Source organism: Emys orbicularis, chromosome 3 (assembly GCF_028017835.1).
Source record: "Emys orbicularis isolate rEmyOrb1 chromosome 3, rEmyOrb1.hap1, whole genome shotgun sequence".
NCBI classification, from domain to species: Eukaryota; Metazoa; Chordata; order Testudines; family Emydidae; genus Emys; species Emys orbicularis.
Window position 1 is genome coordinate 204630946 of NC_088685.1, and position 18701 is coordinate 204649646.

At 40.3% G+C, this 18701-nt stretch overlaps 1 protein-coding gene across 1 annotated transcript in view; it reads left to right on the forward strand.

The window, feature by feature from the left end:
- Positions 1-18701, forward strand: part of TASP1 (taspase 1) — a 172082-nt gene that overhangs the window by 13877 nt on the left and 139504 nt on the right. Inside the window, exons 4-6 of the mRNA XM_065401129.1 lie at positions 2178-2246; positions 16656-16776; positions 18203-18287. Of these exons, the coding sequence (XP_065257201.1) occupies positions 2178-2246; positions 16656-16776; positions 18203-18287 (275 nt within the window). The remainder of the gene's footprint in view (positions 1-2177; positions 2247-16655; positions 16777-18202; positions 18288-18701) is intronic.

Sequence of the window (18701 nt, forward strand, 5' to 3'; positions counted from 1 at the left end):
TTAATGTTTTTTCCCTAGTGTAACTTAATGCTTGTTTAATGAAATGCTGTGTGTTTACAGTTTGACTTAGATTTCATTTTAATATAACCATTCAAATGGGAATCTTGAGGTCTAGATAGCTGGATATATAGAAAACTACATTTACCTTTGGCCTATATATTAAATGTCTTATAGATTATTGCTGGTATAGAGATTATTGGATTCTTTTGTAAAAAGACTGTTGAAATTGGAAGTAACTTGGAAAATATCTGAATATTTGCAGATATAAAATCACTTCTCCCTGATTGCATGGTAACATCTCCATTAAAAAGTAACCCTCAATGCTTTGATGGAAGATTTATATGGCTGACTTTTTCAGGGGAGTCTGAAGGAGTTGGGTGTCTAAGTCTCATAGGCTTATTTGAAAATCCCACCCCTCATCTCCAAATACCAATCTCACTTTGTAACTAACAGAGTTTCAAAGCATGCAGTATCAGTACAGTTTGAGTAGTTTAACACTGAACTTCAGTCCTACCTGGTATCTCTGTTTTGTGATACTACTTTTCCACTTACTTGCCTGAGTGATAAATTTGCTTGTTGTTGAGGATAATGCTAATGGTAACTTGAGGTTCCATTTGGTTCCTTGAGCTAGGTAGCCGACATAATGTTTGAGTAAGAACAAACAGCATAAGATTTATGTTGCAACTAAGGACAGGTCTACACAATGGGGTTAAGTCGTCCTAAGTTATGTAGCTTAGGTTGACTTATTTGGTGTCTACATGGCGCTGGGTCAGTGGGAGAAACTCTCCCGTTGACGTACCTTATACTTCTCGTTCCGGTGGAGTACCGGAGTCAACGGGAGAGGATCGGCGGTTGATTTAGCGGGTCTTCACTAGACTCACAAATCAACCTCCGGTGGATCGATCGCCGCAGCATCGATCTACGGTAAGTGTAGACATGCCCTAAGAATGCAGCCCTCATTAGTTCTTGTGAGTTCACTGAGGGAATTTGCTATGAGTAGAAGTTCTATGTTTTTGTACAGCGTGGATCTGGGAAATTACTACATGGCTCCAAAAGTTTATATCTTTTTAGTGCCAAACTTGAACAAAGATCATCCCTTGTTTATTTTGCATTTATGTTGCTAGGCTTGGCAGAGTTTGTTTTATTTTTTATAATTTCAAAAGTGATTATTTTTAAGCATTTTAATATTTTTAATAGATTTAAATTTTCACAATTTCAGGAACACGGGGGTGGGTCAGATAATTATTTAATGACAGTAGATGGAGAGAATGAAAAAATTAAAGCTTTGTAAATGGTCAACATCACATGTCAAAATATACAAAATAAATATCCTTAAATCAATTCTAAGACGTTCTCAAGCAACATTTTTCTTACTGTGCTTATCTGTAAATTTCAATTATCATTGATGGAAATATATTTTCGTCAGTTGGTGTATATATGGTGAAATCAATGTTTACTGACATTTAATGATTAAAAATCTAATCCTTTCAAATGTGTGTGTTGCTAACATCTGGACAAACTTACTCAATGGTACAACTAATCATTTTAATGGCAGCAACTCAATATGACACAATATAATTTAGGGTTGGTTTTTTTGGTGTCAGAGCCCTATCATTAGTTCAAGTGTGGGGGAGACATATGTTACTATAAAATTCAACCGTAAATTTTTTTTGCCAAGTGCAGTGTGGTTTCATGATGCCAGAACAATAATATCATGTATTCAAATCTTGTAAAGACTTTCTTCTCTCACAGTGCCTTTTGTCTTATTTGTCCTCTTAGGCTATGTCTACACTGGCAATTGAGCAACAAAACTTTTGTCATTCAGAGGTGCTAACAACCCCCCCCCCCCCCCCCCGCCCGAAAGACAAAAGTTTTGCTGTGGCAAGCGTCAGTGTGAACAGCGCGTTGTCTGCAGCAGCACTCTCCCGTTGACAGTGTGAACGCCGCTCATTGTGGGTGGAAGTATTTTGTCAGCAAAAGTGCCGACAAACAGCAGCTACACTGCCTGACTTTTAGCGACATGCCTGTGTCGCTAAAAGCTGTATAGTGCAGACAAAGCCTTAGATTGGAATTTTCTTGTGGTGGGGATTCTGTCTCACTCAGTGCCAAGAAAATCATTAGAACTAGCCATACAATTATTAAATCCAAACTCATCAACTAAAAATTCTGTTTCACAGGCAATTGAAAAACTTCAGGCTGGTGCTCTTGCAACTGATGCAGTGACTGCGGCACTAATTGAACTAGAGGTACTTCTTATTTTTAATTCAGGAATTAAACCAAGTGAACATGTTATTGCCATATATCCCAATTCTATATAAAGCTATACATTTCAACTTGTAACTTACAGAGAATACTCTTTCAGTGCTTTAAATAGACCTATCTGTGCAAAAGTAAAATTTAGTCTGCAATTTGCCTTTGACTTTTTCATTGTCTTGCTTGCCCTTAATGTATTAAAGAGGTTTAGCTGCCTTCCAATATTCAAACTGAATATGTATTTATTATACGTCAGCAGTAATAGCATCAAATTTGTTTTACCAGCCACAGTCTCTAATATCTGATAATACTAAAAGTGGAGAATTCCCTGCAAATGCAGGATAGATTCTGTCTTTGGGCTTATCCATTTCTGACTTCTTCCTATCTTATTAGACACAACCCACTGATGGCTTCTTGGATGAGATAAATGATGCTCTGATCACTTCTGTTCATTACAGAGCTCATAACACATTAGATGGTCCATATTTCAGCCTTATTTTCCTGGTGAAATTTCACATTGAGTAGTTACTTTCTACTTTGCTTGATAGTAGATGAAACAAAACAAAACCTCTACAACTTCAGTCAAAGTTACTCTTAACTCCCTCTCCTTTAAAGCTCTTGTGTAGTAGTAGTGCTGATGTAGCCACGTCTGGGGTGGCACGCATTTCAGGGTGAATGATATTATGCATATTTTTCAGCGCTTTTGGATTATTTTAGGAAGGTGCCGTATAAATATAAAGCTAATTTGTTTCTTATGACAGTCATGAGATCATGTTAAGGTGAATAGTTGTATTGCATTGTGGAGAAGAGGTGGCATAGGTGATAGACATTACTTCATTTACATTCTGTTTCAAAATGGCATATTAATAAACTTTGTAATAATGAATTATAACTCTAACATGGTTTGCTAAACTTAATAATTCTTTATTAGATTTTGGTTTAGGTGTGAGGATGATTGTTAGTGGATACGTCCACAATTAGCCTTATACGTAACTGAATTTATCTTATAAAATATCCTCAGAACACTCCTTAAAAATTCCATTTTGCTTGATGAGCAGAGTAGTCTATCACAATTTTCCTCCTGGTGTTTATTCAATCTTTTAGATATGTTGGACCCAAGTAATCGAGTGCTTTAAAGATAATGACCAAGACCTTGAACTTGACTTGATATTCTATGGGAAGCCAGTGTTCCGAGTGGAGGACATGTGTGATGTGTCTGTGGTAGTCTGTGTTCCTGAGGGGAAGAGCTTCAGGATTCTGGACTAACTGCAGTTTCCTAAGGGCTGATGGCTTAATACCTAGGTATATTGCTCTGTAAAAGAGTTTTTCTGAATAGAATGCCAACCTTAAACATAGTAAAATGTAAAAAAAAAAAAAAACAAATAAATAAAATTTTAGCTACTTCACCTGCCTGAAAACCCTCCCAGTTTTTGTAACCTTTAGAACCAAATCTTCATTTAAAAAAATAGTCTCTCTCTGTTGCTGTGTGAAACACCATCATAGGAAATTGATATTGAATATAGTAAGTCAACAAAATAAACAGAATAGAGAAATGTATTCTTCTCTCTTCCATTTATAGTCATTTTGTAACTTCAGTAGATTAAAACTGTAGTTTTTCATGTTGACTGTCCCTTTAATGAAGTAACCCCATCCCTCTTGTCTTTATGTAGCAAGAATATCACCTTTCCTAAGACAGTGAGTATTCTGATTTAGCCAGAATGTATTGTGAAAATCTGTATGTAAATTAAGTCAACCCGTTAACTTATTTTGCTATTGTAGTGTTGATTTTAATAATAAGTAGGGCTGTCAATTAATCGCAGTTAACTCACGCGATTAACTCAAAAAAAATAATTGTGATAAAAAATTAATCGCGATCAATCACAGTTTTAATCGCATTGTTAAACAATAGACTACCAATTGAAATTTATTAAATATTTTGGATGCTTTTCTACGTTTTCATATATATTGTATTCTGTGTTGTAATTGAAATAAAAAAGTACAAAAACAAAACAACGTAAAACTTCAAGTTCACTCAGTCCTCCTTCTTGTTCAGCCAATCGCTAAGACAAACAAGTTTGTTTACATTTACAGGAGATAATGCTGTCGTCTTCTTAGAATCACAGAAGGTTAGGGTTGGAAGAGACCTCAGGAGGTCATGTAGTCCAATCCCTTGCTCAAAGCAAGACCAACCCCAACTAAATCATCCCAGCCAGGGGTTAGTCAAGCTGGCCCTTTAAAACCTCTAAGGATGGAGATTCCACCACTTTTCTAGGTAACCCATTCCAGTGCTTCACCATCCTCCTAGTGAAATAGTTTTTCTTAATATCCAACGTAGACCTCCCCCACTGCAAGTTGAGACCATTGCTCCTTGTTCTGTCATCTGCCACCACTGAGAACAGCCTAGCTCCATCTTCTTTGGACCCCCTTTTCAGGTAGTTGAAGGCTGCTATCAAATCCTCCCTCATTGTTCTCTTCTGCAGACTAAATAAGCCCAGTTCCCTCAGCTGCTCCTCATAAGTCATGTGCCCCAGCCCCCTAATCATTTTTGTTGCCCTCCACTGGACTCTCTCCAATTTGTCCACATCCTTTCTGTAGTGGGGGGCCCAAAACTGGATGCAGTACTCCAGATGTGGCCTCACCAGTGCCGAAAAGAGGGGAATAGTCACTTCCCTTGATTTGCTGGCAATGCTCCTACTTTTGTAGCTGGGTATTGCAAGGTATTTATGTGCCAGATATGCTAAACATTCGTTTGTCCCTTCGTGCTTCGGCCACCATTCCAGAGGACATGCTTCCATGCTGATGACATTCGTTTAAAAAAAAAAAATGCATTAATTAAATTTGTGATTGAACTCCTTGGGGGAGAATTGTACATCCCCTGCTGTTTTACCCTCATTCTGCTATATATTTCATGTTATAGTAGTCTTGAATGATGACCCAGCACATGTGGTTCATTTTAAGAACACTTTCACTGCAGATTTGACAAAACGCAAAGAAAGTACCAATGTGAGATGTTTAAAGATAGCTACAGCTAGTTGACCAAAGATTTAAGAATCTCAAGTGCCTTCCAAAATCTGCTCGGGACGGGGCGTGGAGCATGCTTTCAGAAGTGTTAAAAGAGCAACACTCTCTGATGTGGAAACTACTGAACCCGAACCACCAAAAAAGAAAATCAACCTTCTGCTGGTGGCATCTGACTCAGATAATGAAAATGAACATGCGTTGGTCCACACTGCTTTGGATTGTTATAGAGTAGAACCCATCATCAGCATGTATGCATTTGCCCTGGAATGGTGGTTGAAGCGTGAAGGGACATATGAATCTTTAGCACATCTGGCACATAAATATCTTGCGATGCCGGCTACAACAGTGCCATGAGAATGTCTGTTCTCACTTTCAGGTGACATTGTAAACAACCGGGCAGCATTATCTCCTGCAAATGTAAACAAATTTGTTTTTCTGAGCGATTGGCTGAACAAGAAGTAGGACTGAGTGGACTTGCAGGATCTAAAATTTTACATTATTTTATTTTTGAATGCAGTTTATTTTGTACATAATTCTACATTTGTAAATTCAACTTTCATAATAGAGATTGCACCATAGTACTTATATTAGGTGAATTGCAAAATACTATTTCTTTTGTTTTTTTTACAGTGCAAATACTTGTAATCAAAAATAAATATTAAGTGAGCATTGTACACTTTCTATTCTGTGTTATAATTGAAGTCAATATATTTGAAAAGATAGAAAACATCCAAAAATATGTAAATAAATGGTATTCTATTGTTGTTTAACAGTGTGATTAATCGCGATTAATTTTTCTAATCACTTTTCAGCCCTAATTATAAGACAGTATGAACAAATCTTTTCAGCTGAAGTACAAAGAACCTTTCTAGCGTGCAACAACAGAATAAAATCCTGAGTATTGAGTCTATTTCTCAAACTCTGAAAGCTATAGAATAGATTATAGCTCATAGCTCTTTTTCCAGTGGTCTAGATATTCTTATTATGTGTTTCACAAACTACTTTCTCTTCAGAATTTTGGAAGATCCAACTATCTTTTTAGGCAAGTGTCACAAAAGATGGATTTTTCCCAGTTCTGCTTAGTTACGCAACTCCTATTACATGGAATTCCAGCCAGTCCAAGAGGCATCACTTCAAAGAGTTGCTGAGGAACAAAATTTGCTCTTGATCTTTTATGAGTGAGCTGACAGTTTGCTTGTGGTATGCTGGCTGCTTTTTTTATTTTTGCAGCCTCTAAGTGGAGAAAGAACAGTCCATCTCTGCGTGACTGCATGAACATCTCCAATGCAATAAATTCCATGATTAAGATAAAATGTTAGCAGTTACGTGGGCAAAGTAGCTTACATGTACAAACTAATGAACAGCAACTAACTGTGAATGCTGTTCATATAACCTAATACTACACTGCTGAATTTTATAAAGTGTCATCCATCATATTTGGCAACCTGATCATGTGTTTCCCAGAATTTCAGCGAGCTGCATAATTGAATATAACAAATGAAGATGCTAACTCCAAAGTCTGTGTATGTTGCAGTAATAAATTAGTGGATACTTCAGAAGACTGATTATTAAAACACTGCATGATTCTTTAAGGAGATGGTCACTGAGCCATTCGCTTTTCCACAATTCTATCATCAGTTGCCACATATGAGTTGACTGTTCAATTGGTCTTGGAACACAAGAGTTGGGTTAATTTTTTGACTTGCAGTGTACAATAACCACATGCTGTGGTTTTGTTTTGTTTTGTTTTATTTTTTATGGAAGATTGGAAGAAATCCATATGATTAAGCTTTTATGTATCTCTATAGCACTTCAGAGAGTCACTGTCTAGGTGCTGGAAAGAGACACTAAAGAACACCCAGTTAAATATTTTAAGACTTGATCATGTAGAAGGGGAAAAATAATCACAAGCAAAGCCAAATACTCTAGTGATCACTAGAAGCACTCTGATTTCTCTCTAAACATATGATGGACACAGTTTGTGCAATAGCATTAGCTTGTGTTCCTCTGACTTATTACAAGGCTGTAAACAGATGATACTTAAGTCAGGGCTCAGAACTGATTATTCATCCTATGATGGAAAATGCTATATAAATAAATGCCAGATTTGTGTTTACTAGTGAAACTGCTCCACTTACTGTGTCTTAATGTTGCAGTTGAACTGGAAAAGACACTTTCAGTACCTCTTACTAGATACCATAAAGAATCTAAAACAAATCTAACCTATCAAGTGTGCAAGTCTAATTAATATTAGATCTATGGCGTTCTGTTCTGCAGATCTGTTGCTTTCAATTAAATACTGACCTATTTTGTAGAACTAGATTGAGTTTTAACTTGAGTACATTAATAGGAAAAGATTAACCTCCGCAGATTTACACTTTTGAAACTAAAGTCTGTGTTTTTAAAATTAAGTACAAACAATTAATTTGCAATGAGAAGCACAGCACTATTACAGTAAAGGGGTTTATGTAAACTGGAAAGTTAAAGAGGTTCTGACATAGTTTTTCAAAATTGTTAATTATAGTTACAATGTTAAAATAAAAAAAAAAACCTGGTTCCATTTGCTTATGACTTCCATTTGGCAAAGTATGATGCATAGGTATGTGTTGTGCTTTGTTTAATTATCTGACTTTAATTTAAGATTTTCTTTAAGAACATTTTAACTCATTAAACAAAATGGGACTTGATTCATCCCAGGAGGCCACTTCTCAGTGCCACCAACCCTCCAGTAAGAAAGCAACTTTATAATCTTATTGTTTAAATGCTGGCTGTCTATATGCATGTCTCTTGAATAGAATTTAGTAGTCACAATGCTTGCATAAACAAACTGGCCAAAACTATATCAAAGATAGCTGAAATGTTACTTTAACATATGTTGAAAGTAGAGCGCTATAACTATTTGGCTAGGTGTAATTCCAGGACTGTCAAAAATGAGTAACTTCTACAAGCCTTCCAACTTTGACCACAGCTAAAAAATTTAGTATGCTGTGAAACTGGCAAACATTGTAAGTATATCTTGAAGAAGAGAAGGAATCAAAAAAGAAAATGATAGCTTCAGTAGTTTAGGAGAAATTACAGGATGAAGTGCAATTTTTTTGTTGACAATCTAATTTTTATTTTAGAAGCTAAAATTTTATATCTCAGTAGATGCAAGAATCATAAGTTAAATGTACGTTGCTGGTGATGTAAGAGCAGTGGATGTAGGTTTCTTAAACAATGTCTTCCATGTCATGTGGCTAGGCTTCTTTTGGCTAAAATGCTATGGACAGTGTTTCTTCTCTTCTTCCCTCCCCTCTTCCACTTTTATATGATGACAGGGCAAGCATTTTGATCTGCAAAGCTCATGACTGCACTGCTCACCTCCCCAGTCAGTTGAGACTTCTTAGATATATAAAGGAGTGCTCTGCTTCCATTTAAAAATTAAAAGGTAAATTCTTTGAAGTGGCCTTTGCATATTCTCCCATATGGCATGCATCCTCTGATGCTGTTGAAATTTTTTGCAAAGCAGTGCCTAAGCTACATCGTTGCCCGCTTGCCAGCATCAAATGGTTGGAGCTGAGGTTAAAAAAGGTCTGATTGCCCCCGCCAGGTCAATTCATTTTTTACCATGGATGTCTGTGGGTGTTAAGAATATGCTCCAGTACGTCTGTTAGTCTATAAGGTGCCACAGGACTCTGTCACTTTTTAAAGAATATCTCTGTATACCTGGATGGAAGAATTCACTTTTCATTTTAAAACTCTCCCTATTTTTGTTAATGTGTATGATAGCTATTTAGTATTTGACCAGTTATTATTGAACAAGGGTTCTTAAACATTTGGTCATGGCTGATCTGGCCTCCAAAGATTCAGATAAAAAGAGATGGTTGTAGATGGTGTATTTCATGCTCCCACATTCTCCCGGAAGTGGATGCACAATGCCATTTTCTGTTCGGACAGGGGAGCTCACTTTGTCCAGATTTGAATGCCCTATATACAGAGCAGCACGCCTTGGGACCACACCAGTAGACAAGATGATCATGTCTTCTGAAATGAGGCCCTCAGTCCCTAGATTTGTCATTGGACCAACTTTCAGGCCTGTTATGTTGGAGCAGACCATCTCTCTTTTCAGTCAGGCATGACCACAGAACTAAAGTCTGTGCCAGAGAGAGACTATAGTGCCAAGGTCTTCAGTAAGCATTGGTGCTTTATTGGCACAAATAAACACTAGCTCAGAAGTGGGGCTTCTGCTGCTGAAACTTTACTGATGTCGAGGCTGATTTCTCCTTTGGTTCTAGGAACTACTTAAGTACTGAAATATGGAAACCTAGCTGACACCAACTGGTATGTCAGTGCAGGAAATTCCTTTGGCACTTAAGAGCCTTGTTCTAGTGGAACAATCTGATGTGGCTATCCCTCTGTCCTAGGATCTTCTGTCTGAGCCTGTCACGTCATGATGCATCCATTAATGCTGGGACCTTCATTGGGAAAAATCTCAAAAGCATCAAGCACATATTTGCTTATAGGACAAATCCGCACCAGTGCCACCTCAGCTGCCCTTAAACATAAAGAACAAGTTGAAAGGTATCTGGTGCCAGAGAGTTTACTGCCTTCCCCAAAGAGGAAGGCACTAAAGAGGGTCCTTGTTGCTAAGATTCCTGTTATAGCACTGAGGGTTCCTTCCATTTGCCCATGGTGCCAATTCTTAGGATTTGGCTCTCTCTTCAGTTAGTAGCTCTGGCACAATCACCAGAACATATGATTGTGCTTCTGTATGTGCACTCTTCTAGAGATGGTTCTGTTAGTCCAACACCTTTGGAATGAGACAGCAGAGACGAGTCTCCAAGACTTCAGTTCCAGGATTTGTCTGATCAGCCTTGAGCTTGGGAGGCTTAGACAGCTCTTGAAGTTGGGGCGCTTCAGCATTCTGAGGCTCTAATTTTCTGTTGAGCTAGGAGAATTGGAGTTTATAAAGCCTCTTGGAGCAATCCCTCTCAGACCCATTCTTGCCTTCCCTTTTAGCCCTGGGGCTGTGACTTTCACTGGCAGGGTTTTTCATACCTTTGAAAGCTGGAAGATAGTAAAGTTGTCAGTCTTTTGCTGCTCCTCATCCTTCCACCTTTCGTAAGACCGCTGAGGTGGTGGCCCCCCCATGCACTGAGTTAGACCTGCCAACATTCCACTGTCTTAATCAAATATTACTTTTTTACACAAGTTGTGACTCATAACAAAGGAGTAGTGTTAAAGATTTTTGACTCGGCTTAGTGTGTACGTTCTATGTGATGTGGGGGAAGCTCTGTTTTTCTAGTATGTGGGCCATATGCTCCTTCTCTCCGTGCTGCACTTGAGGAAGGCAGGGAAATACAGAGATGAGTGTCGTAAAAGGAGCCTGTGGAGTGAGTACTTTCTATTCTAAGGATTCTGTACTACGGTCATTACAGTGAAAAGTTGTTCAGACACTGTCACTTCTTTAAAGTAATTATTTTTTTTTTCCTGTATGTGCACTAAGGACATCTGGACTTCACATCCTCACAAACTAAAATGATTGTATCCACACAGATGCTTTGAATTTCTCATAACTGACCACTTATAAAGCTAATAAAATGGTGTATTTATATCCATCTTATGTTCAAATCTACACAGTCACCTTCTCATTCTCTCTGTAGACTCTTTACACCCTGACACCTGCAAAAAACCCCAAACAAACTCCACTAGTAACCTCCTTCCAGACTGACAGTTCACCTTTCAGTATGACCCGTTGTAGTCTCCCCTTTAACCAGTTCCTTATCCACCTTTCAATTTTCATATTGATCCCCATCTTTTCCAATTTAGCTAATAATTCCCCATATGGAACCGTATCGAATGCCTTACTGAAATCGAGGTAAATTAGATCCACTGCATTTCCTTTGTCTAAAAAATCCGTTACCTTCTCAAAGAAGGAGATCAGATAGGTTTGGCACGATCTACCTTTTGTAAAACAATGTTGTATTTTGTCCCAATTACTATTGACCTCAATGTCCTTAACTACTTTCTCCTTCACAATTTTTTCCAAGACCTTGCATACTACAGATGTCAAACTAACAGGCCTATAGTTACTCGGATCACTTTTTTTCCCTTTCTTAAAAATAGGATCTATGTTAGCAATTCTCCAGTCATACGGTACAACCCCTGAATTTACTGAATCATTAAAAATTCTTGCTAATGGGCTTGCAATTTCATGTGCCAGTTCCTTTAATATTCTTGGATGAAGATTATCTGGGCCCCCCGATTTAGTCCCCTTAAGCTGTTCGAGTTTGGCTTCTACCTCGGATGTGGTAATATCTCCCTCCATATCCTCATTCCCATTTGTCATCCTACCATTATCCCTAAGCTCCTCATTAGCCTCATTAAAGACTGAGGCAAAGTATTTGTTTAGATATTGGGCCATGCCTAGATTATCCTTAACCTCCATTCCATCCTCAGTGTTTAGCGGTCCCACTTCTTCTTTCTTTGTTTTCTTCTTATTTATATGGCTATAGAACCTTTTACTATTGGTTTTAATTCCCTTTTCAAAGTCCAACTCTACATGGCTTTTGGCCTTTCTCACTTTATCCGTACATGTTCTGACCTCAATAAGGTAGCTTTCCTTGCTAATCCCTCCCATCTTCCACTCCTTGTAGGCATTTTGCTTTTTCTTAATCACCTCTCTGAGATGCTTGGTCTACAACTCCTGCCTATGAATTTTTTCCCCTTTCTTGGGATGCAGGCTTCTGATAGTTTCTGCAACTTTGACTTGAAGTAATTCCAGGCCTCCTCCGCCTTTAGATCCACAAGTTCTTCAGTCCAATCCACTTCCCTAACTAATTTCCTTAATTCTTTAAAGTTAGCCCTTTTAAAATCAAAAACCCTAGTCCCAGATCTATTTTTGTTTATCCTTCCATCTAGTTTGAACTGAATTAGCTCACGATCACTCGAACCAAGGTTGTCCCCTACAACCATTTCTTCTATGAGGTCCTCACTACTCACCAAAACCAAATCTAAAATGGCATCCCCTCTTGTTGGTTCTTCAACTACTTGGTGAAGGAATCCATCAGCTATCGCATCCAGGAAAATCTGAGCCCTATTATTATTACTAGCACTTGTCCTCCAGTCTATATCTGGGAAGTTAGTCTCCCATGATCATACAATTCCCATTAGTGTTTACTTCATTAAAAACATCCATATCCATATCCAAATCGGATCCCGGCGGTCTGTAGCACACCCCAAGCACTATCTCAGGGGAGGCTCTAGTAGCTTTCTTTCCCAATGTGATTTTTGCCCAGACAGACTCTGTCTTATCCATTCCATCACTTCTTATTTCTTTACAGTCTACTTCATCATTGATATACAATGCTACTCCACCACCTTTGCCTTTATTTCTGTCTTTCCTAAACAGCACATAGCCTTCAATACCTGTACTCCAGTACCTGTACTACTATTCCACCATGTTTCTGTTATCCCTATAATATCTGGTTTCACTTCCTGCACCAGTAGCTCTAGTTCCTCCATTTTGTTACCTAGGCTCCTTGCATTAGTGTACAAACACCTTAATTTTTGCCGTTTGGCTTCACTGACATTATTTACCCGATTAGGCACAGACATTCTACCGCCAGAATCACCTATTAGACTAGTATCTTCACTACCCTTCCTCATGTCTTTGCTCCATCATCTGCTCTGTTGGGTCAGGACCCTCAGTTTGAGAAACGCTGGTCTCCCCCAGCGAATAGTCTAGGGCAAGGGTCGGCAACCTTTCAGAAGTGGTGTGCCGAGTCTTCATTTATTCATTTTAATTTAAGGTTTCGCGTGCCAGTAATACATTTTAACGTTTTTTAGACGGTCTCTCTTTATAAGTCTGTATATAATATAACTAAACTACAGTTGTATGTAAAGTAAACAAGGTTTTCAAAATGTTTAAGAAGCTTCATTTAAAATTAAATTTAAAATGCTGATCTTAAGCCGTCGACCTGCTCAGCCCGCTGCCAGCCTGGGGTTCCGTTCACCTAGTTCGGCAGCGGGCTGAGCGGGGCCTGCGGCCGGAACCCCGGCTGGCAAGGGGCCGGCAGCCAGAACCCCAGACTGGCAGCGGCCTGAGCGGGGCCGGGGGCTGGGACCCGAGACCGGCGGTGGGCTGAGCGGGGCCGGCACCCCAGACCAGCAGCGGGCTAAGCCGGCATCCTAGACCGGCTTAGCCCGCTGCTGGTCTGGGGTTCCGTCCGCTGGCTGCTGCCAGCCAGGGTCCCGGCTGCCAGCCCCGCTCAGCCCGCTGCCGGTCTGGGATTCTGGCTGCCGGCCCCTTGCCAGTTGAAGTCCCAGACGCTGGCCCCGCTCAGCCCGCTGCCAACCTGCTGCTCAGGGTGGGGATGTGGGGGGTGCAAGAGTCAGGGCAGGGGGTATGGGGGGCTAGGTATGTGTGGAGGGTGCAGGAGTCAGGGCAGGGGGCTGGGGGCATGTGAGGGGGTGCAGGAGTCAGGGCATGGATGTAGGGGGGCTGGGTATGTGTGGAGGGTGCAGGAGTCAGGGATGGGGTCAGGGGGGATGCAGGGAGCTGGGGTGCAAGGGGGTGCAGGGGTCAGGGCGGAGGGCTGGGTGTGTGTGAGGGGGTGCAGGAATCAGGGATGGGGTCGTGGGGCGGAAGCAGGGGGCTGGGGTGCAAGGGGGTGCAGGAGTCAGGGCAGAGGGCTGGGGGTGGGTGGGCTGGGATCAGGGGGGTGCTCCCTGCCCCCTGCGGCTCACGGCAGGGGGCTGGAGGGATATGCCCCGCTCCTAACCCCCTTCCCCCGCCTCTTCTCTGCCTCCTTACCGGTCTGAGCAGTGAGGGCACTGGGGCTGCTCTTCTCCCCTCCCTCGCAAGGGCCATCGGCGGCAGGGAGGGAGAGGAGGCGGGGTTCGACGCAGCACGCTGGGGGAAGTGGTGGGGGAGGGGGAAGCTTGGCTGCTGGCGGAGCCGGTCCTACAGCAGCAGCCGGCAAGACCAAGCTTGCTTCTGCCCCCGTCAGAGAGAGCGGGGGGCGGAGAAGAGCGGGCTGGGTTGGGCAGGATTTTTAATGGCACATTGGTGCCTGCTGGGGTCCGGCTCAGCCCGCTGCCGGGGTTCGGCAGCGGGCTGAGCGGGACCCTGGCAGGCAGCAGCGTGCCATTAAAAATTGGCTCGCGTGCCATCTTTGGCATGCGTGCCATAGGTTGCCGACCCCTGGTCTAGGGTAAAATCTGTATAGTATAGGATAAAAGTACACAAAAGACCCGGTTTCACGGGGGAGACCAGATTTCACGGTCCGTGTCGTGTTTTTCACGGCTGTGAATTTGGTAGGGCCCTGTTTATAAACCGTTAAGTCACAAACTGTCAACACCCCATGTCAAAGTATAAAAAATAAATATCCGTAGATCAACAAATCATAGCCGTTTCTACTATTTGTTCGTTAGCTTATTTGTAACCAACCTAATTCAAAAGTCTAAATCACTGGATTTTGACTCTAAGTTCTCAGGCAGCATTTTTCGTTTATTGACTGTCTGTAAATTTCAATTATCCATGGAAATAATTTTTCATGGTTTGTATCTGTAATCGACATTCGCTGATATTTACCAGTTAAAAATATAAACATTCCAAGCCTATATAAACCCCCTCCCCCGCCCCCCCCCGCCCAGCACTCCTCTCAGCTTGAGATCCTACTGTCTGATCTGGATTTCCCAACACTTTTTTTCCCTCTCTTCTGTATTCTGGATTGCCATTTTCCACATTCTAGTCCCTAGACCCTCCATCTCTGTCTAAACTGCTTTTTTGCATCATCCTTTTAATTTATTAGGACCAAGGTTAGTATATGCTAATCCTTTTCTAGGGTGCTTCCATAAGGAACTATAACAAAACTTGATTAACCACTATTCAGTTAAATTCATTTTAATTCTTTAATTAGATATGGTCTCTTCTCCAGTTAAAATTAGTTGTCTAGTACTGATGTCAAACAGCTCTCTTGTGCCACCCCAGAGGCATTTTCACTTCAGTCACAGAAATGGAGATACACAACTTAAAGGGAGAAGACGTGCTTGAGATTTGGACTTAACCTTTCCTTCCCTGTTCTCCCCTTCCCACACCATTTTGTTTGTGTTGGACAGTGTGACATTTCCTGAATGTCTTGCTGCCAAATTCAAGTTCAGTGTAGCAAAAATTGAACTAGTTATGGAGTGGTGGGTAGTATGAAAATAGGCAACACTACTGGAATAATTCTGTTTTTTTTTTTAAATCTGTGATTGTGTAGGTGACTCTATTTGTTTGGGATCCTTGAGGATGAAAGTGCTGTAGAAATGTAGATTATCAATCATAACAAATATACACTAGCTTTGCAAATTTGTTATGAGAACACAGACTAAGCATGGAAGTGTACTTTTCCACCTATGGAAGAAATTACATGCCCATCAAAATGACCGTCTCTAGGTGAATGGTCAAACAGAACTTTTTTGAAGTTTTTTTTTTTGGTGGTGCTGCTACCTTTCTGTGTTCCATCAGGCAGGTATTGTTGTGTGGGCAAAGCTCAAACCCCTACTTAATTTTAGAATATTAAGGAAAACTATCAATTCCATTTGCCCACCATTTTGCCTCAGTAAGTCATCACCAGTCCTAGTACTCAATGTCTAGTTGAAAAGACTGTGTGTGTGGCCTCTACTGTGGAGGCTGCACATGTGTATCTGAATTAGTTGGTAGAAGGTTCTTGGTGCCAAATGCAGTGATCTGTTTTTTCCTTGGAGAAGTTTTGCTTTTGCCACAAATCTAGTCTTCAACAAAAGGCTTTCCTAGGTTGTTGTATGGCTAGAGTCGTCCTTTATGGTAACACAGTGCATTTTAAATACACCATCATTGTAATGTATATTGAGTTTACACTGTAACATGTCCAAGATAACCATCTAGGGAAGCTTCCTTTTCTACAGCAATTCAGTTACTTGCTGTAGAAAGTTCCATAGATTTTTTTTTTTTTTTTTTTGTCCAGGTGAGTGTTGTCAGTCTAATGATACTGAGTTTCGGATATATGAAGCAGGGCCGGCTCCAGCTTTTCTGCCACCCCAAGCAGCAAAAAAAATAAAATAAAAGAAGATGAGCGGCGGCACTTCGGCGGCAGCTAAATCTCACCGCTTCTTCGGCGGCAGTTTGGCGGCGGGTCCTCCCTCTCTTCCTCTTAGGTGGCAATTCGGCAGCAGCTCAAAGAGGAAGAGAGGGAATGAGGGACCCACCGCTGAATTGCCGCCTAAGACCCGGACGTGCCGCCCCGATACCGGACGGAATGCCGCCCCTTTGAATTGGCCGCCCCAAGCACGTGCTTCCCATGCTGGTGCCTGGAGCCGGCCCTGATATGAAGTCATGTGTATGTATCTTACTCTGTGGTCTGTTCTTATGTTTTTAGGATTCCCCCTTTACAAATGCAGGAATGGGATCGAACCTAAACCTTTTGGGTGAGATAGAATGTGATGCCAGTATAATGGATGGAAAGTCATTAAATTTTGGAGCAGTTGGAGCACTGAGTGGTATGTTAACTGTATACTATAAAGCATAAATACAGTTCATGTTTAAAGATGATTAATGCTTTCCCTTGAGAGAAGGAGAGCTCTCAATTTCACTCCGAAATACTCCCATTGAAGTCAATGGAAGGAGGATTGGGCCCATAATTACTATAAAACTCTGTACTTTGCTTTTAAGTACTTTTTTTTTTTAGCATTCTAGTTTGTCATGAAGGTAATTCAGTCTCTGATCCTGTAAGGTGCTCCCATGGATACAGGTTTGTTCAAGTGGAGCACCTTTTAGGCTTGGGGCCTTGGCTATGCTGCAAAGTATAAATAGTGTTGAGATGCTAATAGAATATGTAAAATGAAACAATAATATGGCTTCATCTGCTTTTACAGTCTGTCTACTTGCAGACTTGATTTAATTCAATGTTATGGTGTGTAAGTGTACACTTTTACATTTCATTTGAAACATACAATATCTGACACAACTTTTCCAGAGCTGTCGGAGACAGACATCTGTTGTTACTCTCACTGGCTAAGGCATATTGAGTTTAAGATTTTTTTTGTCACAACTCTGATGTAAAAAGTGAGAAAAATGGTTTACAAAATGTGTTCCTCTAACGCTAGTGCAGCTTTCTGTGTGATGAGAAAATGAATCTTGCTGTTAACACAGCATCTCTGTTTTGGTCAATTTAAAATGTCTCTTCACTTGTAGAATCCTATGAAACACATTTTTAAAGAGACAGCATCAAGTTGGTTCAAGCCTCAAAACACCTGAGATGTTGAAAAATATCATAGAAAGTGTGCTACTGACTTGCACACTTTTACAAGGGGCATTATAGATTTTTCTGTCTTTGAAAGTGAATACATGTAGTAAAACCAGGGGAGGCTATTGAGGACTGCAAAATGTCCTGTTTTGTTTTTCCTCCATATCATTAAAGCTGATAATCCTAGAAATGGAGAAATAAATGAGCAAACATCTCTGAGAATCAGGAAGAGGATCACTCTGAACCTATTGCCGTCTCTTGTAGCTGTTTTAAAGGTGACTGCAAAAGACTTTGAGAAAGAATGGACTTTTTTTTTTATTTTTTAAACTGCTTCATGATTTATAGGAGGCCTAAAAAGAAGTGTCCCTTTCTTGCTACAGTGTTTGGCCCCCTTCCCTCTCAACTTTGACTTTCTGGACTCTTGTAGTGGGTCAGTCACATTTCAGTGCACTCCTAAAGAAAATGCTAACTTTAACAGCAAGTGCCAAGCCTTTGTACAGTAATCAGTTTACCATCATATTGAGATCTCTGATATTGCAGGCAATGTCTTTTGCCTTAACAAATGTCATGCAAACTTGTAATATCAACAGGAAACTGAATTCCTAATGTTGGTTAGTGAAAATAAACCCTGCAACAGTTGTGAAACAACATTTAAAATTTTTGTTCCTATTTCTTTTCAGGAATCAAGAATCCTGTTTCAGTTGCAAATAGGTTGTTGTGTGAAGGGCAGAAGGGAAAACTCTCTGCTGGCAGAATTCCACCTTGGTAATTGCTTTGTTCTGCTTGACTTTCTTTTAGCCTTTGGTCTTTTAATGAATGCAATATTTGAAGGTTATTCTTATCCACAGAAGGCTGATGCTGTTTGTTACACATGAGTAATAGCGTGCCTCTAAAAGGAAGACTTGCTTTGTTCTCTCATCTTGGAACATATTATTGTGCACTTGGTGCAGCTGTGAATAGAATGAAATATTGTGGATAGAAGATGATACTATGTTGAGTGTTAATTTCTTTCTTCATGGCTGTTGACACAGATTTGTACTATTACTAAGTTCTTATTCCTAATTTGAGTTTTAAGAAGTCCTGTAAACTTGTCAGTTAAAATAACTTTTTTTCTAAGAAACCTGTTTGCCTTTTCTTATGAAAAGATAATTTTTTTTCTAAGGGTTAAACTTAAGATTT